General features: G+C 38.9%; 1 protein-coding gene across 1 annotated transcript in view; it reads left to right on the plus strand.

The window, feature by feature from the left end:
- BRIP1 (BRCA1 interacting DNA helicase 1) overlaps positions 1-27,126 on the plus strand; it is a gene marked incomplete at its 3' end in the record, with an annotated part of 91,489 nt that continues 64,363 nt past the window's right edge. Inside the window, exons 1-13 of the mRNA XM_082294900.1 lie at positions 1-103; positions 697-808; positions 1,219-1,413; positions 1,693-1,820; positions 2,651-2,785; positions 7,780-8,070; positions 8,533-8,754; positions 9,051-9,250; positions 12,081-12,213; positions 12,737-12,888; positions 12,974-13,145; positions 13,257-13,394; positions 13,751-13,912. Coding sequence (XP_082151026.1) covers positions 11-103; positions 697-808; positions 1,219-1,413; positions 1,693-1,820; positions 2,651-2,785; positions 7,780-8,070; positions 8,533-8,754; positions 9,051-9,250; positions 12,081-12,213; positions 12,737-12,888; positions 12,974-13,145; positions 13,257-13,394; positions 13,751-13,912 — 2,133 coding nt within the window. The 5' untranslated portion in view covers positions 1-10. The remainder of the gene's footprint in view (positions 104-696; positions 809-1,218; positions 1,414-1,692; positions 1,821-2,650; positions 2,786-7,779; positions 8,071-8,532; positions 8,755-9,050; positions 9,251-12,080; positions 12,214-12,736; positions 12,889-12,973; positions 13,146-13,256; positions 13,395-13,750; positions 13,913-27,126) is intronic.

Genomic DNA, 27,126 nt, shown 5'->3' on the forward strand with positions numbered 1-27,126 from the left:
AAAACTTGCAATGCCTTCTGATGGGGCAGAATATACAATTGGGGGGGTGAAGATCCTCTTCCCCTGCAAGGCTTACCCCTCCCAGCTCGCTATGATGAATGCTGTGAGTAGAATTTGTACTGGCATTTGCCAGACTAAGAGCTTGTGTTTTCCAATATTTGAAATTCAAAAATCTCTGTCAGCATTTAGAAAACTGACACACATTAAATTCAGAGCCCGCAGTGTCTTGAGAATTTCAGTGGTAGCAGCTCAGTGTTGTCTGTGCTGTGCAATATCTGGACCATGGTTAGGGAATGCAGAAGTACATTTTGGATTTGGGAGCATTTATGCCAAGAAATAAGTTCCATGTGGTGTAAATATATGGTTATTTATCTAGGTGTACTGTAATAACAGTTGTCTATAAATATTCCAGTTTTCAAGGGGGGAATGATTTAGTAAAACACGCTGTTGAAGCAGAATAATTATATATAGCAATATTTCAATAAGTTTTAATTTTTTGAGAACTTTTTCAAAATGAATTATTGCATTTATATTTAAACATTTTTGAAGAATTTTAACCAGCAACAGGATCAGAGGGCACAGAATTAAGATGTGCCAGGGGAAGTTTAGGCTGGACATTAGGACGTTATTGCTAAGATTAGCTAGAGACATCTGCTTTGTTTTCTGTTAATTCTGTTTCTTTTATTCTCCTTAAAGATTGTTAAAGGCTTGAATAACAGGCAGCACTGTTTGCTGGAGAGCCCTACAGGAAGTGGCAAAAGTTTGGCATTACTTTGTTCTGCATTATCGTGGCAGCAGTCTTTGTATGGTAAGTGTCTTAGTGCCTGCGTAATTTTTGTTGTAAAATGAACAATAGTTAATTATTGTTCATCAGCCTTCAAACATTTGGTTTCAGGTCTTTGTCCACCATTGGACACCTTGCCTTAATGGCAGCATAAAGCAGTAATGCTGAGCTGGATGTAGATCCATAAGGGAATGTGGCTGTTGGAACTTTGGAAGAAAATCCTTGAGGGTTGTAGTTGTGTGGATTGACTGGAAAGGGGCAGGTGTTTTCCCTTCTGTGCACTGCAGTTCTTCAGAGGGTGACCACAGCTTGCTCAGCACTGTAGAGACACCAGGCTTCTAACCTGAACTTTCACCTTCACTGTTCTGCACCTCTGGCTCTTGTGTGGAGTCTGGGGTGGTTTTTAATGACAGACAAATGACTTTGTCCCTCAGAGAAATCAGTGCCAACCTCATCATGTGAGAAGGAAGTGAGGAAGGCAGAGCCATCCCCACCGTGTCACTGCAAATGTCACTCCCAGTCTAAGAGCAACGAGGCTGCAACGAGTGGGACTCACAGTGCTCCTTCTTCTGCCAATAATCCTGACACGGGAACTTCCAGGAAACCTGGAAGCCCATTGACAAACACAGGTAACTTCATACAGAGGCAGCTAAAATTCTCTTCTGGAAGTAACTGCTGCTTTCAAGCCAGGAATGTTTTTTTACCATCATAGTAACAGACTTGGTTCTGCCCTGCGTGAAATCTCTCTGGTGGTTAATGTGTCTAGGAATGTCTAATGCTGTTTCCTACACCATATATATTTGTAGTAATTCTAGCAGTTACTATTCTGCAGTAATTATACTTTAAAATGTTGCTCTTCTTTAATGCATCCCTAGTAATGGACATCCATTTTATTTTGTTAATTACAGAATGTAAGGAAAATGAAACACTAGCTTCAAAACTGTCTGCCAAAAAAAAGTTATCTCTTCGTGACAGTGAGAATGATGACTTTCAAGTAGACAGGAAAAGGATTCGTCCTTTAGAAACAGAGCAGCAGGTGAGCAGAGTTTATTGGCATCTGGGTGTAGCTCAACCAAACTCAAATCCCAATTAATGTTACAGAGGAGGGTGTAAGAAATAACTGAGTCGTGTCACAGTCACAGTTTGGAGTGACAGGGTTTTGTTCATTTTTATTGTTACTTCTTACGAAGGAGCCCGTTGTTGCACTAAATTATTTGTTATACCCTGTCCTAAAATCTTTCACATTTAAACAGGTAATATCCCCGAAATATATTTATTCCCAGTACATCTCTAATATGAAGCCAAAGTATGAGAGTCTAGAGTTGAAAGTGCTGTTGTAAATATGTATTAGGAATACAAATACTGTAGAGTTCTGGTTTCTGTCCTGTCAGATGTAGACATCTCTGGCTGATCTGTGGAGCGTGGTGTTTCTTCTTTGTTTTCATCTGTGTCACTGTTGGTGTCACATGGCTGAGGACTTCTGTTCAGCTGTGCCCTTAAATAGCTTTTCTATTGCTGTGCAGCATTGCTCAGCTGGTTACTTCTGGTTAAGTTTTTACATCATTGTGGCTTGAATTTATTTCTTGTTTTTGTTATGGAAGTGTTCAGCTTATGGTATTATAATTTCTGTAAATTTTGTAACAGTGGGAAAGCAAAGCAGAAAAGTTCAGTAATAACTACAGATTTTTTTAATAATTAAAACTTTATAGCTTTTCCCAAGTTACTTTTGTGTGGCTTAAATTTGGTTAAATTGTTAACAAACAGTGATGCCCACTGTAACAGACGCAGCTGAAACAAAACCAGGACTGCCAGTGTGAGCACATCCCTCTGCCCAGTGCATTTTTACATTGTTTCTTTCCCCAGCAGGTTAGAAAACGTCAGTGCTTTGCAAAAGGAGTGCAGCTGGTTGATGCTTTAGAAGTTTATCACCAGAGGAAAAACGGAGAGTTGACTGTTCAGTCTGAAAAAAGCATGAAAACCACTAGTTTTGCTCCCCAAACAGTAAGTAATACAGTAATATCTTTTACATCAGGAGTGTTAGTTCAACAGCAATTTTAAACAATATTTTATGTGATGGGATTTTGCATGAAATGCAGCTTAATGAAGTTTCAGCCAACATTGCACCGTTACAGCTAATGCAAAGTGTTTTGGTTTTTATTACCACTTTCTATAGCAGAAATATCACATCAGAAGTTGAAATACAAATTTGCACCTCTTTCTGCAGCTTTGTTAGGCATTTTCTGCATTTCTTACTCTTTGAAAATGATAGATTTTACATAAATGTTTGTTGGAGCAAAAGCACTCGAAGAAGAAATGTGGGGCAGTAGAGAGCTGAGTGTGAGATGCCAAGTTATGTTAGTGATGTAGTCACCACAAAGGAAGCCAAAAGCTATAGGATTACTGTAAGATACTGGGAGCTAAATATTTTCTTGACAAAAGTGAACCTATGTTGTAGGCCATTTGATGGGAGGTAGTTTTTATTAATTTTTGAAAGCTCTGTAGATTTTTGAGTAAGATATGAAATGCATTTTGCCACTGAGCTTCAGTTGGTAGTTTGAAATCTAAACGCCACCAGAGTGTGCTATTGATTTTCAAATAAAAAGGCCTTTCATCCTTCCTGATTGTAAAATTTCCTGTGGTACTTTGGTGTGGGTACATGAAAAATTTGCTTTAAACCTTCTAGAAATTTCTTGTATAGAAGAAAATTGAGAACTAAACTATATACTGTTAGTTACATCTTTAGAAAGATGTAACCTAAAAAGAAAGAGGGGGGATTATTTCTATTAAAGTTTCTTTCTAAGAATGAAAGAATAAGGTATTACTTTGCTGTGAAGAACTTTCCCTTTAGCAGACTGAGAACTTGTCTGGTATCAAGAAACAATTGCAGGAAGTGAAGCCTTATTTCTCATTTAGTAGTTCTGAACCTTAACTGCATTTAGTTTAGAATAGGAAGATCATCACAGCATAGGCTGTTAGGTGTAAAAATGCTTTTATAGTGTGGCTTAGGAGGTGAAGTCAACAGAGCTTATGTTCAACACTTACCACAATGGACTGTGTATTTAGGGTGATACAATAATGGGATAGCAGCATTGTCTTGTTCACTGAGGTAACCCTGCCTTTGAATAACCTGTGTTTTGCAGTGGTCAGTTCTCTGCTTAAAGCAAATTTAGTTTCTTGTCAAGTCCTGTTTATACTCCCAGAAGGAGAATGGGGTGGTTGTTGTTAGAGCATGAGAAGTGCTGCCCAGCACTGCTGCTTCACAACACCTGCAGATGTGTGGGTGAGGATACAAGCCTGTTCTCAGCCACCAGTCCAGAGCCTGGGAATCCATCTCTGGCCCTCTGCTATTAACTCCTGCAAGGGAGGGCAGTTCCAGAGTGGGGTTAAAGGGGAAATTATACCCTCAGGGTACTCTCTTGATTACTGCTGTCAAAGCATATGGCCTGAGAAACTGGGGCAGCTGCGTTAAGGAATCCCCATTTCTACCAGGGGAAGAAAGTAAACAGTAAATGGAGAGTAGTGTAACAAACACTTGGGGTATCAAAAAACAACTGTGAAAAGAATCTGTCTTAATGTGCTAGCCCATTGCAGTTTAACATATTGCTTACAACCTGCACAATGGGGTTTGAGTGACTTCTGTTACACATTCCAGGGGACTGGCAGCCTGTTACAATCAGGGTCTGGACTCCAGAATGGGCTAATTTACCACGATGGGATGAAGAAAGTTGTGGATTTGTATTACATGCTCTCACCTGACACCGTATCTGATCCTTTTCCTGCTGATTGACGTTTTGAATGAGCTCTTTGAAGCAAGTTCCAGCTTAATTAAAACGTTTGCTTGGTTAGCAGTGATCTGTGAAAGCCTATGATAAATATTGAACTGGGTTCACCTGCTGGTGACTGGGGGAGGATAAACAGCTGCTTTGTGTGCTTTAATCAAGAGGCTGCAGCAGCAGCAGAATACTGGGCTTTCTGAGAGCTTCGAAAGGAGCAGTTGAAAAGCTCTGGTAATGTCACTGCTGATATCTCCCTAGATTGTGCTTGTGTGATATTTCACACAAGAGGCATTCACTGCTGCCGCATTCAGGCAGCTTTGTAACTGGGAAATGTAGATGGAGATACGAAGAACTCCTCTTACCTCTTTGTGTTTCAAAGATCACAGCCCCAGTGTTTGTTTAGCTCTATTTTACACACAGGACAGGGTGGTGGACTTGATTATTCCTTTTTTAATCGGACTTCCACGTTTTTGCCATATAAATATTGATGTGATAGGCTGTTTTATCTACCCCTGACAGAAGTACAAACAAGCTGCATTAGCCTAAGGTCCATATAGGCTGATATCTGATCTCTAATGGCATCTGTTACTGGGTGTTTCTGATTAAATACTGCAGAAAGTACAGGAGGATCTCTTTTTGCCCTCTTCCAAATGAAAATCCCTCTTTCAGATTCTGACAGCTGAAAACAGGTTTAGTTCTGATGCCAGAGGGTATTATGAAATGCAGTTCTGTTGTCTTAATATGAATTATTTCTAATCAGCATGAGCCCCAATTCCTTCATAGATGAATTGAAACATTTTCCAATTTTTTTACAGCTAAACCGGTATCTCTGTGGTATAAATGTAAAAATTTGTGCTTTGAGGCAGCACTGACAAGGAAACCCCTTGTTCAGTGGGGAGTTTGCTTTCTTTCTCCTGTAGGAATGGGAGAGGAACACTACATTAGGTATTTACTATGTGATATCCACAGTCAGTTCTTCTCAGAGAAATACAGAATTAAAATAGTTTGTTGTTAATAAAATTTAAAGATGTATTTTAAGAATACAAGTGCAAATCGACACAGTCAAGTAATGTGCAAAGAACATGAAGAACTCAGCATTTAAACTGTATTTTAACCAATTTTCTGAAGTTATTTTTCTTTATGAAGGACTTTCTAAGAAGGTTTTATTTTGTTAATGTATTTGGGGCTAATGGTGTCTGTGGCTTTCAGATATGCTGTGACTACTGCAGGCAGTTTTATACTCTTAACTACTTACTATAAAATCAGCCTGAGTTTACAACTTTCTCAGTATTGTGGGTTTGAGTGTTTTTTGGATGTAAAACTTTTTTCAAAGTTAAAGGTAACATTTTAGTACTGGAATAATGGCTAAAGTGCTTCTTAATGCCAGTATTACACCAATTCCAAACCTCTTAAACCAAACTTTTAAGCCCCCCTGTAAAATACTGTAATTTATAAGCCTCACACATAAGAGCACTTTATTTCTTTTTTATGAAAAGAATAATATCTGGTGTTTTAAGTCCATCATAGGAGAACCTTCTGTTCATGTTTTTATATATTAATTTGAGCTGCATTTTCCTCTTGTTCTAAGAACTCTTGCAAAACAGCTGCCTGATGGTTCTTAATATTTTTCTATTATTTTTATTTGGCTTAGCATAGCAGTGAAATATTAGTGGTAAAGGATCATCTTGGTGTCCTGTGTATTGTTTTTACCTCTGAAAACACAATCTGACTTGGATTAAAATTAAAAGATAGATGTGTTTGTAAAGGCCCTGCACAGTCACTGCCTCAGTCATATTAATTTTTAGAGTGGTAATGTGGTTTTCATTATTTCCAGGAGCAAACCAGAATATAACTGATAGAAATATCAAGGTACCATTTCCACTGGAGCTTTCTGTGTGAGCACAGAGCTGGGCCTTGCACATATGTAACATATACCATATGTCAGCTGTTTCCTGCTTGCCTGTTGACAAGAGCCCCATTCATAACTCTTCTTTTTATCCTTTCAGTGAATAAGTAATTATTCAATATAGAAGGCAGGATATTTGGAACTGGCTATTTAATGTGGCAGCACAGGGTAATGAAATCTGCTGTTACTGGCAACCTGAGAGGGGAATGTAACAATTCCAGCATGGGTGTAACTTTATCTGCTTTGAGGCCTGTTTATTTGGCACATCAGTGAACCTTTTATCCCAGTGAGTGGCAGCTCCAGAGGGTTACATTTACATGCTTTCTATCATGTATTGTAATATTTAATGGCAGACAAGGCTGAGTGGGGCTGAGGGTAACACGAACTTGCTTTTCCTTGGAGTGGAAGCTAAAGACAGCTTGATCCCCAGAATTGTGGTGTAACACACAGCATGACTTAGCATTTGTTTATAATGGATAATCTTACTGATACAACAAAAAGGGAGGGAGCAGTGGGCAGCTACATGTTGTTACCTGCACTACCACCTGTAGCCCAAATACAAACTCTTTGACACTGGAAGAACTCTTTTATTTTTCACGGGAGGTGTGTTAGGACATGGTTATGCTTGAGTTCCTTGCTTCCTATGTGTCTTTTCAAATTCATTATGACAATTTCATGTCATTTGTTCCAGTATTTAATGTTCTGAAAGATGGTGCTTCTCAGGAAGAAAAAGATTGGCTTTTAAAAAATATTTTACAGGATTAGGTTCTGTTTAGAATTATTCCCTGTGCTTCTTTTATTCTCCTGGTTCCTCGATGGCCTTTGGCAGAATGGCACAGCAAACATGTTTCTAATGGAGAGTATGTGGTGTAGTCTGTTTTATCTGCACACAGAGCTCCTGAACTGTCTACATTTTTTCTGCTTGCTTTAAGGAAAAAAATTATTTTGAGTGCCTCTTCCAAGTTTTCTTCATTGAAGGTGTTGGATTCTTGCTCTGTAACTGGAGTGTCCTGAGCTGAAGCTTCAATGTGAGAAGTTTTATTTACATTATTCATGTGTAAATATTCCACTGGATTAATAATTCTTTCTGATTGGGTTATGATAAAATTATGATTGCTGGAAGGTTTTTTAGAGATTTCCAGGCAAAAGGATGTGGTGCTTTAACATTTTAGAACTTTTTGCAGCTTGATGGGCTGCCCTGGTGACTGAACCAGCTATCCCAGAGGGCACTTTCCTACCAGACCATAAGCAGATTTAGCACATTCATCTCTCAGTGGGATTTTGTTAATCATTTTTTTTGTCTTGGTTTGCAGCCTCCTGGCCCTTGCACTGAGTGTTCCTGTTCTTTTGGAAAAGAACCTGATAAAGATCCCAGTCACGCAAAGAAGAAAGACAATGGAGATCGCTTGTGTGTTCCCAAAATTTTTTTTGGGACACGAACACACAAGCAGATAACGCAGATCAGCAGGGAGCTGAAGAGGACAGCGTATTCTTGTGTCCCCATGACAATCCTTTCCAGCAGGGATTATACCTGTATTCATCCAATGGTATCCCACAGTAGTAACAGGAATGAAATGTGTGTAGAATTGCTGGAAGGAAAGCAAGTGAGTAATTTTGTTTGAGAAAATGGGCATTCATTAAACAAAGTCAAATTTAACAGCTGGAATGAGTAACATTTTCTATGTCTTTATATTATGTTGGTTAAATGCCACCTGGTGATTTGGTTAAAATTAAATATTAATTGTTAGAAAACGTTGATACACGGTAGCAATACTGCAAAAAATTATGATGACAGGAATGAGATTTATGACTGCCAGGTTAACACTGTAGTAAGACTTAAATTATCATTGGGTTTATAGATGAAGATGAAAGAAGTGTCCTTTATTGATGTACATTTTAGAAACATGGATTTACCTGACATGATGTGTTATGGTCTGGCATAAAAAGCAGCTGTTAGAAATGTTTCCAAGAAATAGGCAAATGCGTGGAACATTTGGAAGAATTAAGCCTACTTGGTTTTCATTATTTCTTGTACCCACTAAGTCTCTGCACTTCTTTGCTTTCAGGGCAAGTCCTGTTCTTATTACCATGGTGTTCATAAGCTCAGTGAGCACCATGCCCTGCAGTCTGAATCCAGGGTGTACCAGGCTTGGGACATTGAAGACCTGGTGAGCCTGGGCAGGAAGCTTCGTGCCTGTCCCTATTTTGCAGCCAGAGAACTCATGCTGGAGGCAGACATCGTGTTTTGTCCTTACAATTATCTCCTGGACCCACAGATCCGGGAGAGTGTGAGTATATTTGTGAGAAACATGGGAAGAACTGGAGTTAAAAAGAAATTACCCACTGAATATTATGTTTATATGATCAACTGATATCCCATTCATGTCCAAAACAGTATCTACAAAATAACTCCTGGGGTTTTTTCACCCTTGGATATTTTCTAGATTATGGAAATTGGCTCGAAACCTGGAAAGCTTCATTTGCACTGTGATGCAGAATATGCATTTTTTAACAGGATCCTGTTAGTTGCTGTTTCTCATGTCTTTCGCTCTATTTTACTAGACAATAATTATAATTTTTTTAGATGGACATTAAGCTAAAAGACCAAGTAGTCATCTTGGATGAAGCCCATAACATTGAGGACTGTGCTCGGGAGTCCGTGAGCTACGGGGTTACCGAGAGCCAGCTCAGAGCTGCCCGAGAGGAGCTCGATTTCATGGTCAACAACAACATCAGGCAGAAGCATCATGAGCCCCTCCGAGCTGTGTGCTGCTCCTTGATAAAGTAAGGCAACTTTATTATTGCTTTATATCATTGAATATTTTTTAAAATTACCTTTCGATTCCCTTTGATGGTGTAAGTTACTCTGTCACATCAGATAAAATGCAACCAAGATACACTTGAAACTATGCAGTTGTTTGATTTATGTTCATTTGAGGAATCCACAGGGGTTTGATCTATTAAAAAACTACTGGTCTCACATGGAAACATTGAAATTCTCTTTTGAAAAGTGTTACGCTTTTGAATGATGTGCTGCTCTTTATGGGGCTTTTTTGGACTCCTGGTTTACAAAGCTTGGTATGAAAATTTTTGGAAGATAAATTTTTGTATTTTACGCATTTGTTTGCTTATTTGACAAGTAATAATAGCATTATTTTGTCAAAGAATTAATTAGTTCGTGTTTATAGAATGCCTTTAGAGCCTTGGACAGGAGGTATTTGGAACGGGTTGGAATCTCTTCTTGGAATCAGTTTGGAATCTACCAAATTCTTCATAGTTGAAAGTGAATTTGTCAGTCATGCCCTTTGTTTTCCCTGGGAAACAACTTCTTGGGAAGAGGGGAACATAAGTTGCAAATCATGAGAGGAGATGGAACAAAAGAAAATGCACAGAAGCCCAGGAGGAAACAAGAGGTTCAGGGCAAAGTCTTTTGGGTGGAGTGAAAGTATCAAAGTCAGCAGAAAAAAGTGAATAATGCTACAAGTGGCTTTGCAGTTAACTGAATTCTGATTCAGTGTGTGAAATATCTTCATTTTGCTGTGATGGACTGTGGAGCACAGCACTGGAGCAGTTCATTCTCCCATCCTCACTCTCTTCTCAGAGTTAATGTTTGTGTCACACAGAGACAAGGGACTTCTGCTTGGCAGAAGCCAATTCTCCTACCTTGGATATTTCAAATGTTAAACTTTAGTAGAAGATAAGAACAGCATGGCTGGAGATTTGATTGCCTCAAGCTTTTTAACCTTATCAGGAAAACTAAGGTTGATTGTCTTGGCAAATCTGCCAGCAGCATGAAAAGCAGTTGCTGGAAAGCAGAAGACTGGGTGTAATAGCCAGTAATAGGTAAAATGCTCCTGCACAGGGGCATGGCTTTGCCAAATGCATGGGTAGCTAGAAAAAAAATCTTATTTCACTTCTAAAGATCCTGGGCGCTCATTCCAGAAAGCACTTAAGGATGGGCTTAGTGCCACAGAGGTGCTGCAGTGACCTTTGTGAGGAATTTGAAGATTGACCAATGGAGGTGTGCTGGCAGGCTCTGCTGATGAGATGCACATTTACCAAGGCTAATCACTTTGTTCAATGGCATATGCTGTGTCAACAGTGGAATTTTCTGGTAGTGAGGGAAGCAGCAAATACACTTCCTGCAACTGAAGGCATGTGTGCAACATCCATTCATTCTTTTCCTGGAAGTACTGCATACGGCAATTTTCACTTCAAAACCAGAGATACCTTTCTGGGAATCAAGCTAATTTTATTTATGCTTCCTGCTTAGCACTAAAAATAATTTAACAGGCATTTCAAGTAAATGCTTCAATGTTAGATGGAATTTATTTGAGATTTAGGGTGGTTTGGGGTGATATTTGGCTATTGTGTTAAGTTTGTATTTGCATTTTTTATTTCAGAAGTATGTGAGGGTGTTTGAAGTTCATAACAAGGGAACATTTTACATTTCCTGAAGTGTTTTATCCATTGTAAATCTGTTTAATTTCTGTTGTAGGAGTCTTGTCCTAATTTTGGTTCCAGGTCTTTTTGATATTACATTTGAGAAATTGGGGCCAAATTCTGCCTGTGTTAGTGATCACTATTCCTTAATGAGATATAGCAAATTATAGCCAAAGAAGTGATTGTTGGGGCAGTATTTATGGGGTTTTGTTTGCATTTAACCTGGCAGAAGGGAAGTTGTATTTTAATTGTTCCATGGATCAGATTATTTGCGGTGACAGGGCAGGAAATCTAGAACTGAAACAGTCACAGTGCCTTGCTCTTGAGTTGATAATGATGAACTGATTTTGCAGGTAAATATTTTGAGCTGTTGCAGCACTGACAGCTGTCTTTTTGATGCCTCCTGCCTTTTGATGGAGCAGACAGCTCCGGCCTTTCCTGGAAGGGACGGAGGGAGGGAGCTGCCTGCTTTTGTAGACAGAGACAAGGTCTTGTGGTACTGCAGGGACGAAGGAGGACATGTTCACTTAGAAAAAATTTCAGCTCTGCCACAAGTGAGATAATCTCCATGTTTAGCTCGTGTTTTTAGCAGTCAGTCACATTTTGCATTGTGTTACAATTATAATTCTGCTTCCCCTTCAAGTTGCAGCAGTTGCCAATACCTGTGGGTAGGCTTAAATGTGCACTTTTTATTGCCTCACTTTCCTTTGTATGTGTAAATATTAAAAGTGTTCACTTCATGCCTCAGGATTTGTTCTTAATTGGAAAGTCAGCAGTTGACAGGGATGATAAACCAACCTGCATCAGCTGGAGCAGTGATGAGTGGCTTTAGATATGCAGCAGAAGTCTTGCTTGAATGAGCCTGACATATCATAAGAGAAAATTATATTTTGATTCCTTTTCTTTATTATAAAGGTATTATATAAAGTATAAACATGTGAGGAGACATTTTATTCTCACTTCAATGAGCTGCATTCAGAGCAGTTCTGTAGGAGTTCAACAGTGAAAAGCAGGCATAAAGGAAAAGCAGAATCTCTTTACTTCCATGTAGTAAAACATTTATCATCATCTTAGAAGTCTGGTGCAATTTTTGAGGTTTGGTTTGTATGTGGAAAGTATCTCTAAATCTCTGAAATCAATGCTGAGATGATTGCTGCTTTTTCTTTTTCAGCTGGTTGCAGGACAGCTTTGGGCAGCTGGTAGAGAGAGCCTATGAAACTGCCTGTAAAGTGTGGAGTGGCAAAGAAATGCTCAACTTTTTGCACAAAATGGGAATAACTGGGATTAGTTTTCCCATTTTACAGGTAATGTTGTGTGCTGTATAAACAAGCACCACAATGCATAATATTGGTGGTGTTAAACATCTTAAAATGTGCATAAGTTAAATGCAAACAGATCTTTTAATTTACTGCAATGCTGAAAAGTTGTCTGAAAATGATTCCTGTTGAAAACCGGGAGTAATCCACTCGAGCTGCTGGAATTTATGGAGAATCAATGTTTTGAAGGATACAATTGATCACATACAATTATTTAAATTGAACCATTTGAGCCAGTGACAGTTTTGCCTGTTCTTTCCAGCATTTTTATTGACTGTTGAAATGTTTTTACCCTATTTTCAAGTTTACCGCTCCTTTCTGTGTAAGCCAGATATGTTAAAGCATTGTTAAGAATTGAGAGCATTTTTCCTTTTCCCTTGGCCCTTCTTTGCCCCTTTCCCTCTGACTTCATAGGTATTTAAAATGAACTTTTAAAGCAGTGAGCTGACAGTTAACTTTGGTTTTGAGAAGTCACTTAAAATGTTGTTAATATGGAATTTGCCTCTTACAGAAACACCTTGCTACTGTCCTGGAAAAAGAAGAAAAAGTGTCTATGTATGGGAGAGAGGAACTTATTGAGGTGCCAGTTGTGAGCCCTGCAACACAGATAGTGCTTAAAGGCTTGTTCATGGTCCTTTCCTGTCTCTTCAAAGATAACAGCAGGTCAGGTCTAACATTTATAAGCTGAATGCTCACAATTTGATTGCTTTATTGTAGTTTTTACTGATATTTCTCTATCTCTGTGTAGATTTGCAGATGATTACAGGGTTGCTCTACAACAAACTTACACCTGGATGAGTGAAAACCAGCATGATGATGCAGATACAAGTTCCTTCTTCACAAGGCCTAAGCACAAAAAGAGTTCAAGGCAGAAAACCCTTGTCCACATGCTAAATTTTTGGTGCTTGAACCCTGCTGTGGTGAGCTGAGTGTGAAGAAAGCCTAAAATAATCAGTGATAACAAATACATACCAGATCTAAAAGTGATTGTGTTGATTTTCTAAATTTCTGCTTTTCTTTCTCCCACCTAGGCTTTTTCTGACTTAAATGAAGTTAGAACAATTGTTCTGACATCAGGCACACTCTCTCCCATGGATTCCTTTTCCTCAGAGCTTGGTGTGAAGTTTTCCATTCAGCTGGAGGCGAATCACGTTATCCGGAATTCCCAGGTAAACTGGCCGTGCTTTTCCCTCTCCTGAGCTCTAATGCTGCCCATGGTACAAAACCCAAGTAGAAGTGATGACAAACACCTTCTGTCAGTTAAAAGAAATGTCTAGACTGTTGCTTGGCTTAATGCAATAGAAAAGGACATTTTCAAATGAATAAAGAGACACATTTTCTTGGAAAAGGTAAAGTTATGCTATATTGGTAACAGCCGTCTCATATCAATTACTGCACTTTAAGTACTGAAATGAATTAAAGAAATAGCTCAATATTTCTTTCACACTTAAAATGTCATTACTGAACCTGATGTAATTTATCCAGCCTGGTTTAGAATTAACTTCTTCCATGTGGAACACCCCAGGTTTGGGTTGGCACTGTTGGAACAGGCCCCAATGGGCGGAAGTTGTGTGCAACATTCCAGCACACAGAGACCTTCGAGTTCCAGGATGAGGTGGGAGCACTGCTGCTTTCAGTCTGTCAGACAGTTGGCCAAGGAATTTTGTGCTTTTTGCCATCCTATAAGGTAAGGAAATCTGAATTCCCATTCTTCCCCTGAAACCACACACCTTTGAAAATGCACTGTGTGATCTTCAGTTTCATGCATCAACATAGAGAAATGTTTATCAAATAAATGTATTGTACTAATGCAGTGGGATTATATTGTTATTTCTTGGCATTCAGGTTTGTTTTCATGGGCGAACATGTTTGGTTTTTCTCAACAGATGTTCTTATTAACACAGATAATTGTTTCAATTAGCATTAACAAAAACCCAGCCAGGTCCATTATTTTTCCTTATGTTGTTTCCCTGAAGGTTTGGAAACTGTTTATTAAGAAAAAAATTAAAAATCACATCATGAAATAATACTTTCTGTATAACTCAGCAGCAAGAATGCCTTTGCATGTTCTTTCTGTGCTGTCAGAATGCAGAATTCATCCAGTTAATTTCTCTTTCCCTTTTTTCTTGTTCCATTTCACTGCGTTGGAGATTGGAGTGTATTTTTCTTTAGTCAGGGGAATTGCTCACTGATAGTGGCTGAAAGGAATCAAATTTCTCCATTTCAAACTTATGTAATATCTAATTTCACTGACAACAGATATCTAATTATGGTTAATCTGGATCTCCCAGTAGTTCTGCTTTCTTCTCTATTTGTTGTTACTGTTGTTTATGGTCAGGAACAGGAATATAAACCTGCACTATAATTCTGTGGCTCACACTCATTTTTCTTGTAATGCTTGCCACGGGTGTGACTTCTAAAATTTAAATATTTATGATTTTTAAAAATCATCTTAAACAAAACACAAAAAACCTCTCAAAAAAACCCTCCAAAAAAAGTCCTACCAAATTATTAAAAACCCCAACATGATGGAAATAGAATTTCAGACTTTCCCCTCATCTCTAAGGTTCCTAAACAGAGAATATTTTACAAAATGAAATAAAAACTATTTGTTCTTTTTTTGCAAACACTTCGTATTTTGTTATTTAGCTGGCAGGCTGCAAAGGGAGGGTTGTTTCTTGCCTGGGTGTCTTTAGGAATTGGAACCACAGTGCAATTCCTGACAGTAACCATTAGGTGACCACATCAGACCGGGTAATGTAAGCCACTGAAAAAAGCAGATTACTGACCATAAATTTATTTAACCCCACAAAACCGTGCACTTTCATGCAAAGGAAATGATCTGACAAGAAATCTCCAATTTATTTAAGAATGTAACTGGAGCATCTTTCCGTTTCCAGTGTTATCTTTCCAAGTGTGTCATGTTGAACAGTTGATCTTCCATATCCAGACCTAACAAATATTTATGAAAGTTTTTATGAGAATAGTAATGTGAATTGCAAGTAGAGAGGGACTTTGTAATGACATTTAATAAAGGAGGAAAACAATTGCTGGCCAGCTCTGGAAGCCTTCCCCCTCCCCTGCCCTTCTGCCTCACTGAAAGGTCACCCCAGACACGCTGAGAGTGTTCTGTTCTTTGTGGGAACACTTCCCTGAGCCCAGCAAAGTATTGATAAATAGAAATTGCAGACAATTGAAGGATGATATTTTAAAATCACATTGCCAATATTTTTCTATGGATGCCCTTTTTCTTTCTACTACTTTTATTTGGGAATGGGTTGCCTTTAAGTCTGAGATTAATATGTTGAAAATACAGAATAATGTAAGTATATTAGTACAGGGAAAACAAGGTATTTTTCTTTCATCATCATACAGAATATTTGCATTTCAAAAGTGATTTTCACAGGAAATTGCTGCCTCTCTTTAAAAAACTGCAGCCTTCAAAGGAATTTTTCAAGGCTGTCAAGATCTGATTAATACACATGGTCATGAACCTCACTATTATGAGTTAAGCAGATTTTCTGATGGCTCAACCTGTTCTATGAATTGAAATTTCAACTTTGGAATAAGTGAAAAATAAAGGGTTTTTTCCATATCTGGAAGGCTGAGGACAATGCTCTGTATTTTAAGTACCTTCTATCCAGGTAATTTGATGGAGCTGGAGTTTAGTTAGGTATGTACGTTGGATTTCATTTTGGAATTACTAGATGCAATATGAATGGGGAAAAAAACAGTAGTAGAGAAATTTCCCTTTATCTTAATCAGGTATTTGAGTAAATATATTTTTAATTGAAGAGTGACTATTTAAAATAGATGTATGGCAAATATCTGGAGTTAATAGTGCCATAGAGAAAAATATATGGATGGGAAAACAATTCATTATCTGTACACCCTCACATTTGATAGGTGTCATGGTTCACTTGGGAAAAATCACAAACAACATGGAAATTTTTAGTGTCACTGTTGGAGTTGGGGAACACTGACTTTTTTAAAAATCAGCTTGATCTTAACATTCACTAAATTCCAAACTTCGATCATTTTTAAGGCTCCTAAAACTGGTGATACCATGCAACAAAAATGCATTTATGTGAAAATCAGTAGCAACTCCAGCAAAAACACTCTATAAAAGAGAATATCAGAAGGTGAAAAGATTGCTCAGAAATCTAAGATGCTTTTAAACAAGATTAAGATAAGGCCCATTAGGGCTCATGTTGCCGACCTGTCTGCATTAAGATATATCTTGCCTGGTGCCTGCATCTTAGATGATTCATTCAATATGTGTCATATCAAAGTCAGGGTATCCAGCAAGGAGAAAAATGCTAATGCTTATAAATTTTAGTGATAATCCATCATGATGAATTAACTGACCTTTCTTAGTAGTTTTGTTTTTTTTTTTTTTTTTTTAACGAAAGCAGCTTTGGACAATGATGTTAATGTCGGTGGGTTTGGTTTGTTGTGTTTTCCTTCGAGGCTTTGTTGGTTAATTCGATCTGCTAATTGAGGAGTCAACACTTCGAAGGAAAATTTTTACAGTTGTTGCTGGAGAGGGTTTGAATGAGTGTGTTCAACAGGAAAACTTATGAACTGATAAGAAGTCTTTGCTTGAAAACCCAAGCTCATCGCAGGGAGGTTGGACTGGATCACATTTAAAGATTCCTTGCAGCCCAAACTATTCCATGATCGTAAATTGTGCCATGTGAGTTAGGAGGGTGGCATAATTTGCATGAATTAGCAGTACCCAATTAATGCTGTATTCCACTGGCTGTTTCCCTTGAGAATTTTGGGGTGAGGTTGTAGTGATGATATACAGCAACTTTTGCCACTTGCAAAAATAAATGCTAAATTCCACATTTGAATTTTTATTTGTCTCATAATTTTAAGAGCTGCTAGTTCAGAGTTCAAGCTCTGTCAGTCTCATCCCATTTTCCTGCCCTCTGGGCTGATCATATTTTCTTGAGTGGGAACAGCCAGGATTGGGTGACAGCAAATCCCTTTGGACTGGAACTTCTCTCTTTGTTGCTTGGCTCCCTTTCCCTGTGTAAGGTATCCACCAAACCTGCAGTGGAGTCTCAGGCAGGTGTTGTTTGCCCTTGTGCTGACAAACCATTCTTGGCACCCTCACACAGCTCCAGACAGGCAGGAATTAACAATATTAATTAACTCTGTGAGCAGTGTGGAGCTCATTTCAACAGATTGAGAATCTTCAGGTTCAGGGAAATTATTTGGAATAAACAGGAGGGACCTCAGTTTAACCTCTGGCTGTATCCACATGGATTTAAACCCTGGGCTGATGTAAATGTGGCACCCTCAGATATGACAGGCTGAGGGAGGGATATCATTTCGTGATTAATTCTCAATGTCTGGCTCTTCATTTCAGACAGAGCCTTTTCTTACTGAGATACATGAGATTGGTAGAAATCCTTTTTTTCAAGAAGTGTTTCAGTGACAGACAATGAATAGAACTCTGAAAAAAACCAATACTTTCATTTCTAAAACTTTCCTAAAACATAGGTTTGTAAATAAATTATGAAAAACCCAGTTTTTCTGCCATCAATAAAACAGCAATGCTGTCTTCAGACAACTTTTATTTATTTAATAAATTACTTCAATAAATTTCCAAAGGATGGTAGTCTGTTTAGCCCAGCCTATTAAAAGCATTAAGATTTGAGCACTGGCTGTTAAAATGAGTGAATGGCAATATCACGAAGTTAAACAAATGCCAAAAAACATTTTCCAGAGTACTGGGATTGTAACAATACCATTAATGAGGGCAAAGAGGTTTTAATGCAATTTGCACATTCTAAAGTTTCAAAAAGAGGTTTTGAGTTAGTGCATTATTAATGTTCTGAACATCTGGAACTATGTAAGAGCCACAGACATTGAGCAAGTGCAGGGTTTCCCCACTAGGTCTGATGCTGACTGATTTCCTCCCTAGCCAAAAGCTTGTTTTTAGAAGTTTGAGACAGTAAAATGACAATATCCAGATAAGAGAAAAACATTCCACAGCGTCTTTTTGCTTGTAATGTGTATGGAGGAAAAATTGGAAACCATTAGGTTTGTGCAGTTAAAAGGTGAAATTGAAATTAAATAGGAAAATAGTTCTTTGCACCACAGATGGGGACTCTGTGGTGCAGGGCTTATGTGAGGAATTATCTACTAAGTTGCACGGAAACGCTGAACTTTTTCTCTTAGGTGTATTTGTGCCTGTACTATATGCAGGGATAAGTGCTTCATCAAGAGTAAAATTCTCCTTGATGTTCCTGTTGACAGCTGTAGGAGTGCTTTGAAGAAGAGATTTACTCCTGTGTGTAAATATTTGCAGGGTGTAGGGATCTGTTCATGTGGTTTGTGACAGAAATTTCTTCTTTAAAGTTACATCAGCATTAACTTTCTGCATAATTTTAATGTTAGAAAATGTAATTGACACAGTTACAGCCTTAAAATGCTACAAGAAACAAGAATGTTTCAGTGTGTCATCCAGTTTTAGATGTTTTGACTGCAGCTAATGCCTAGCATCACTGGGATGGAAAGGAAAGAGGCCTTTAAACAGGTTTGGCATTTCAGGAGTAAGTTACGAAATAATTGTAAATTAATAATGATGCTCACTTTCTGCCCAGCATTTGCTTTCTGCTCTCAAGGGAGAGGTTTCCTCTTACTCCAGAAGCCTCGTTGGTTTGAGCCAAGCAGCTGCAGTGGTGCTGTGACAGCAGGTGAGAGACCCCAAAACCAGGAGAGGCTTTAGGGACAGAGTCCTGGCATCCTTCTGCCTCTGTGTGGAGCCTAAAAGGAGAGCAGAGTGAGGGAGCAGTAATTAAACAACCCCTGAAGAGCACTTGGGGCTTGTCCTGGCACTCTGGGCTGTGGAGCGCCTTGGAAGTGCCAGGAGTTGTTTTGATGGCTGCCCCTGAGAAGGGCTCTGACACCACCGTGACCCCTTGGGGGGTTTATTTCTCTTTGGAAGAAAAGGCTCCTTGCCAGGTTCTAAAGCTGGGCCTTTGGCCTGCCTCTGATGGAAATCTGAGGGAAGTGATTTCTATCTGATGGGACATGATTTGGGGAAAATGTGCTCTAGAAAAGCTGAATTCTAATGGCTCCCAAGTTACTCATTTCAACATTTGCACCTAATAAACATAGATAGAATTTCGTTTTACTTGTCTGTTATTATTTCTTCATTGCTTGTTTTTTGCTCTTCCCCTGCACTGGTAGTTTTCTTTTTGAACTTTATCTCAACTTCTTTATGTTTTATGGGGTTTTTTTCTCCCATTAATCATGTACAGTATCTACTTTCAGTTTAATTCTCTATTTTCCATCATTCCAATATCAGTCATATAAACTGTCTAGCTATTGAGGTTCTCACAGTCATCCAAAAATAGAATTATCTGAGGTGTCTTCTGAGAGCTCCAAGAGCTCCTGTAAATCTTAATGTGATTCCTGAAGTCTACAGTTTTCCCATTGACTTGGGCATAGAAATGTCTGTAAAACTCCCTGTGTGAGAGGGAAGATTTTAACCATTCCTTCACAACACTTTGCTGTCTTGGGCACTGTTGTGAAATTGGTTCAAATAGAATAAAACAGTAGCAGAAGGAATAATAAAGTCCATACAAAAATAATTGGAATAAGAGTTTTTGTATAACCAGGTATATAATATTTATCTTTAATGTCATCAGTTCAATCAAACTCTGCCAGACTAAATTTGCAGATGGAGCTGGCAGTTCACACCCTGGCAGGATCATTTCTTGTGGAATTGCAGAGGCTACAGCAAACTCACAGCCAGAATAGAGCTGGATTATGCAAAGGAATAACTGAAGTGTTGGGTAGTTGAAGTTCTCCTAAACTTTTATAGTGATTTATTACAAGGTTTTCACTTAGAATTTTTTGACCTTGAGTTGTCTGAGTTTTGTAATTTTTGGTGGTTGTTTTTTCCCCACTGCTTAGTTACCAACAGCAGGCCAAGGTAAAATTTAGCCTTTGGGGATAACTGACAATCTGAATAATTGCAAAATGTGTTTTCCTTCTTAAATAGTATGACAGGATCATAGACGTACACACCAATTATGGAGTGATTTTTTCCTGATTTCTGGGAAATTAGAAGACAATCCAAATGTTAGAGATGCTTTGAGACCTTAGAGGAGATGATCCAGGAGCCTGTGGCTGAATGTCTAGGTTCTTCCCCCTTTCCCTGTGGCTGTTCTTGTGCTATTCTGTGGATCTCCTGAACAAAGGAAAAGTTTTTATCCTTTATATTCATTTTTTTCCTAGTTAGTTTCCAGGTGGCCTTGTGAACTGAGGTGGCTCATCAGGAGGTCAGAGAAGTGTCAGACAGCTCAAGGGAAGAGATGATATTGCACATTCAAGATTTTTTTTTTTTTCCCCAGTCTCAGGGATGAAACATTTTCATGTTTCTGTTTTCTTTTAAATATGTTTTCCAGTGGTTGACTGTAATTGGAGAATCTGTAAAGATCCTCCTTTGGAAATTCTGATTTTTTTTCACTATGGCTGATGTTCCGAAACTGTTGGTGTGAGTTTGCAGCATCCTTAACTGGCTCTGTCGGACTGTGAATTAACCAAATAACTGGAGAGGCACTTGGGTGAATATTCTGGGTGACTGGAAATGTGGGTGAGGTGATATGAAAGGAATGACCTGTTGTGACTCCTGGTGCTGTGCAGAGCCTCAGTAGCAATGGGATTGGAGCTGTTTGCTGTCCATGTGCACCTGTCCCTGCCCTGAGACCCTTCCCTCCCACTGTGTTCCTCCTTGTGCTGGAATGTTCTCCTCGGCCCAGGGGAAATTCCCACGTGTGCTTTGGGTCCCACATTCTCTTTGTGAATTACAGGCTGCAAGGAATGAACAAACAGGCTGCTCATGACTTGCTGAACTGCTGTGGTGACCAGCAAGGGCTGTGCAATTATTCAGGTGCCCTGTGGCGCTTGCTTTTTACACAGAGCAGATCCTTGCTGTTGGTGCTGCTCATCAGATAAAGCCCAATCCGGAGCGACAGTCGTGGCAGATTATTGGATATTATGTCTAAAAATATTATCTGCCATGCTGGCAGATGAGTGTTTGGCCTGCGGATTTCACACCCTGAGAGCTGGGCAGTTTAATATTTTATTACACTGTTAATTTAAATACCCTGAGCAGACAGCATCAGGAAAGTAAACTAAAAATCTATTATTGTTTCTCACTTCTGAGCTCTGACTTGTCAAAGTGCTGCAAGCTGAATTGTTGTAGCTCGTTAACACATGCTCCAATTTCCCTTGTAATTAACACTTTCTACTTGAATATTTTTCCTCCCATTTAGGTAGGAACTGCATTGAAAATGAGTTTTCACAGTCAAGAAGTTTGCACTCTGTGAATGATGGAGTCCTAATAGTAAATAACAGAGTGAACATGTCTTTTTCCTCAGGAGCTTTTAATTAGAGGGAAAGAAGGCGGTTGTGACCAGGGAATAATATCCATAATCAATTATGTTTTTGAGAAGAAGGTGATGTTGCCCTGGTTATTTCTGAACCTTCACAACCTGAAGAGTTCTTGGTCCCTTTGCTATGTCTGTGAAAGATTCACTGCCTGATGTGGGAGAGATGTGACTTCTTCATGTGTGAAAAACACCAGATATGAGAGAAAATAACTGGAAAGGTTATATTTAGGGAGCATGTTCTGCATCAGCAGTGTAACAGCTTATACAAAAATCTGAATATTAAATGTATTGAAAGGAATACTTGGGCCATTTTAAATGCAGAGAAATTCTACATCATTGGGAGGTCTGGGAGCCATCAGCTTGTGTCTTAGAAAATTAGAAAAATCATGCCTCAGTTTTAGTTCCTGATTGGGTAAGCAAGCTTCTTGGTGAGAACATTTAATTAGTGAGTGATGTATTCTAAAGAGTATTCATTGCATTTTGATTCATTTTACAGCTCATTAGTGGCTTGATTTTTAGCAAAAATATTTCGAAACAAACAACTTGCAGTGTGCTATATTAAAAACTTTGTCTTCAACTTTTACGATCATGAGGTGAGAAATTATTTTCCTAAGAATTACAAAAGTCTGTTATTTATTTCTAAGTTTTTTTTAGGGTGACAGAAGGGAAGGAGGGAGGAGGGGTAAAGTTGGCTACTTGGAAGAAATACCTTATTTATTTATTTATTTGGAATTCTTTAATATATGTGGTAGAGGGATATTAAGTATTTCCTGTTGGGACACGGGGCTTGGGGAAGAGAGGAGAGGCAGCTCAGAGCTGTCACTCTGCCAGGCTGGGGCAGGTTCCCAGTGACAGGAGCTGCCTGTCCCCAGCTCCTGGGGGAGCAGCGTGGCCGTGCTTGGCCCTGGGCCTGGGATTAGGCTGCTCCTCCCTTTGGATCAGTTTTCCCAGGGGTTCTGTGCTTCACTGCTGATGTGCCACTAAGACAACCTTGTATTATTTTTTTTCCTCTATTCTGAAAACATGAAGAGGTCAGAGATGACTGAGCTTGGCTTTTGGCTGGGGAAGGGCAGCAGTGGAGATGTTGACTTCATCCATGGCCAGTTAATAATTTTCTTTTTTATTCCAGACCAGGACCTAAACCATCCTTTTAAAAATTATTTTTTTTCTGGAGAGGTCTCTTTGCATGAAGGCTTTTCTCTCCCTGGAATGGGAAGGTGTAATGATAGCCTAGGGTGGATGTACAAGCAGTTCCTGGAACACAGAACTTGTTATCTTGGTTAGTTTTAAAACCACAAAAGAAACCCTGTTTTGAACCAGGTTGTTCCTAAACAGCTGCCACCAAGCTCAAAGACTGGACAAAGACTCTCCAGGTTGTTTGGGGGGCAAACATGTTGGGTTTTTTGGGAGAAGATTTCTATAAAAAAGCTTCTTTAGCTGTAGAAGCAACATATTAACTGTGTTATTCTAAAGTCTTTGGCGTGCAAAACATTTCATTTTTCATTACTGTTGTCGCCGTTCACGTTTTCCATTATTTAAGGGGGTTATTGAAAAATTGATGGTATGTTGGTACCAGAGAGACATCCTGTGGCTGCAGTGTTGATTTATGGCACATGGAACACACTTCAGTGCTTCAGTTTCCTGCTGGTGAGCGGCACTTTGTCACTGTCCCCAAAGAAAAATCCTACCGGTGAAATCCCCCGTGCTGCCCCCAAGTTGAGTGATGCATACTTTGCCTTTGAAAATGATGATGAATTATTCACCTTTTATTGTGCTGGAGTGTGCACATGGTGATCAGAATCTTGTTCATAATACAGAGTTTTTCACCATGGTCAGGGTTTCATTGAATTATGGAGTTGAGTTGCACAGTAGCTTTATCTCTTTTTTTTTTTTTTTTTCTCCTCCTTTTTTTTCATTTCCCCTGCAGTGTCTGTGTAGATGAGCACAGGTTTTACCCCACATTTCCCACCATATGTGGGGATCTCAACACCATTCTTGGTCCGAAATATTTGGGTTTATTTCATGTTTGTTTAAACTTCTCCTTGAGAAAATAAGTACAGTGCTTCTCAATTTAAAAAGACACCTTTTTCCATGGAAGTTCTTGAAAATCACACTTCCATGGTTTTAAAGTTCTATCCTTCAAACTCATTTTCTGCTGTGGGGAAATAGTGAGAGAGATTAAGTGAAAAATCTCCTGAAATAGCACAGTGCTACAGATTTCCAATCCAGGGCAGCTTTTTCCCAGGAGATGTGGTGAGGACGGTGATTAACAGTGGGAATTTAAGGCTCTGTTTTGAAAGTAAATTTTAGTTCAAAAATGAAATATTTTGGCACAGATATTTTCACTTTCTCTTGAAATGAAATTTGTTAGACTTGGAAGTTGAGAAAATGAAATTTGAAGTTTAAAATACCTTTTCTTGTGAAAAAATGTTTACGTTTCGTATTGGCTCAGTCATTCAAATGAATGAACTTTAAATACCTTGTCCTGTGTTAGAACCCTCCCATAACATGAGGAGGGGCTGTGAATCAGTCTCTTGCTTAACCTTTCATGAAAATCTAATTGAGTGCAAACAACTGCTTAAATAATTCAATGGCCTCAGTTATTCTTGGCTGGTGGAGTCCCAACCCAAAGCAGTGCAAATGTCTGGGTGTTGAGCAAAATTGAAGCTTTTCTCTTTTTTTGATGAAGAATATGATTAAAATGACCTTTTGAAAAAGTGTACGGTGTGATCAAGAAGGAAAAAATATGAAATGTAAATTATTTCTACCAGTTGGGTAAATGATTTGTGGCCCAGAGGTGAATATTCTTTTACTCCTTCTCAAAGTGTATAATGTTTTTGGTGATTTTGATAAATGTGATGGGGTCGTTTTGCTTGCTTTCCATCCCTTTTGCTCTTGTTGAGGGACATTATGCTTTTTATGGGGCTATTTTTAATAGTTCGAGGGTGCTGTTCCGAATTGATTTGACAGATTGGGATAATGGACATTAGATTTTATTGGTTCGTTAGCCCAAATATTTTCCCTCCTATTTTTGGAAGGAAACTCAGTTTTCCTTTCACACCAATCCTTCCAGGCAGTTTGTTCTTGTCCCTTCAATCTTTTATTCCCATTCCATCCCTCTGTTTCCTTTCTTCCTTCTGTTGTTTCCTTTCTGTTCACTTTTAACCTCAAAGGAATTTTTTGTTGTTGCTGTTGTTGGCTTTTGTTTTGGGGTTTGTTTGTTTTTTTAACTAAAGAGGAAAATGGAATAAATTAGTGATCCTATTACCCCACAGTGGTAAACTCTTTGTAAAGTCTTCTTTTTTTCCCCAAAGCGAAGAGTTCCAATATTCCTGGAGTTCTGTTTCCTGTAGGATTCTGGGTCATTTGGTACCAAGTTTTGGCAAAGTTTTTGTTCAAGAACTGTCAAATAATTTCTGCTAATTCTCTACTTTTCCAAGCCATCTTAATCTTGAAAAAGCTAATTTAATAGGTACCTGTAATACCAGAAAAAGTGGGTGAAGTCTGGCCAGATACACTCTCCAGGGTTCCTTTGAAATAACAGGAATTTTGGGCCACTATGTTTAAGCAATGCCTTGATTTAATGACTGAATATGTTTTAGGATTATCACTAATATAGGGACAGTTCCATCCTTTCATAATGGAAGTAGAACATTCATCCAGGTGATTCTCCTGGGACCGGAGGGAGAGGGATTGGAACAAAAACTTCCAGCTGTAGGTAAGCAGCTGACTCAGCAAATATCCTCCTGGCAGCTTTTGAAAGGGAATGCAATACCTCTGGAATTAGAGCCATTATAAAAACATCTGTGCCTTGAGATCATCAGAGGATTACTTGAGTGGAAAATATGATGTCCTCCAGCCTAACAGCTTAAAGTTGCAGAAGGGCCTGTCAGAGTGGATAGGGGTTTTTTTGTTTTTATATTTATTTTTACTGAAAGGAAGAGAGGAGGCAGCTGATGCAGGTGGAGGTTGAGTTGCTCTGTGATACAAAAAAACCTGTACTTGGTTTTTTTGCAGGCAGCTCAAATGGTGGGAAACATTTTGTAGTAAAACAAGGGAAGTGCATTTCTTTTTGACAGTCTCTCTGAATTTCTGGGTTTTCAGTAGCTGCAGGTTTAAAAAAAGAAGCCTCTTTGGTTGTGACACCTGTTATTTTTCTGGCAAGATACAAACATTGCAGAGCAATGGTTAGAGCAGCACTGGGAGTCTCTGTGGCACTTTCCATGTTGGTGGGTGGGATGAGAGCCCTGGTTTGTGTCAGTGGCTCCCTTTCAGTCCCAGTCGCTCCCTTTTATTCCCAGACAGTGCCTGCAGACAAAAATGTTGGCTCTACCAGAACCAAGTTCTCCTGGAGGGAGCCCAGTCTGGAGTAGCTCAGCCATAGCTCCTGTTGCCATCTCTGAAGTTTTGTGCTGCCTGCCTGTAGAACTTCTGTTTGACCCTTCAAACACGTTTCCAGCCCACTGGAGACACGCTTGGATTTGAAGCAGTGCTTATTCACAAAGAAAATCCTGGGAGCAAACACAGGAAGAGCTCTGCTTGGGAAAAGGCTTTTAGATCAGTGGTGGTCCCTTGGGAAGCTCTGACTTTTTGCACTAACAGTGGTGCCAATACTGTGATTTTTATTAAGACAAACCTAATGGCTCTTCCCTTTCTCTCCTCCAACTACCTGAATATTTGAATAACCATGAAAAGTGCAACTTCATATCATTACATAGAACCAAGATGAAAAAATAGCAAAGTTTGAAGAAGTGGGGTTATTTCAGTGTATAATGGCAGATTTTTAAGAGGGTTACAAGACGTTTGGGTAAGTTCTGTTCACCTTGGAATACCTTTTGTCCAGTTGCTGTATAAATGTAGGGGAAACAAGACAGCTTGTGGTTTTACAGGTGCACAAGGACACAATGCAGTTGTAACTGATAATTGTTGTTAAATGGTTAAGAGTTGTTAAACTATCCAGTAAAGTCAGAGCTACTTTACTCTGCTGTCAGGTGCTGCTAAGGTCATTATCCTTTTTGTCCTGTACTACTCTGGAGCATCCTTGGATATTTTTAGGTGTTTTGTTGCTTCCTCAAGAACTTTTTGATGGAGGGATTATTTCCGTGATACCTTTTTTTCTCTGCTGGCAAGGTGTGATCCATTCATGATGTGAATCAATGCTAAAATATCTAAGGAATATTTTGTGTAAAGAAATTAGCAGGACAAGAGCTAAAATAAGCCAGAATTTTTCTGTTAGACTTTCTCTCTTCTCAGCTAATTTCTACTTCACAACTCCCTGTCAGGAGGTGATGGATCCTGTAGGAAAAGCACATCCCCAGCAACCTGAAATTAACTCCCCAAGTTTGATCCAATGCTGGAAATTACAATCAACTTGCCTTAGGGTAAAATACATTAAACAAATCTCTGGGTTTGTTTCATGACCTGGGAGCCCCCCTAATGTGATTTTTGGCACTGTGTAAAACAAAGCAGCAAATGGAAAGGGGCA

This window comes from Coloeus monedula, assembly GCF_965178545.1.
Source record: "Coloeus monedula genome assembly, chromosome: 20".
Taxonomy (NCBI): Eukaryota; Metazoa; Chordata; class Aves; order Passeriformes; family Corvidae; genus Coloeus; species Coloeus monedula.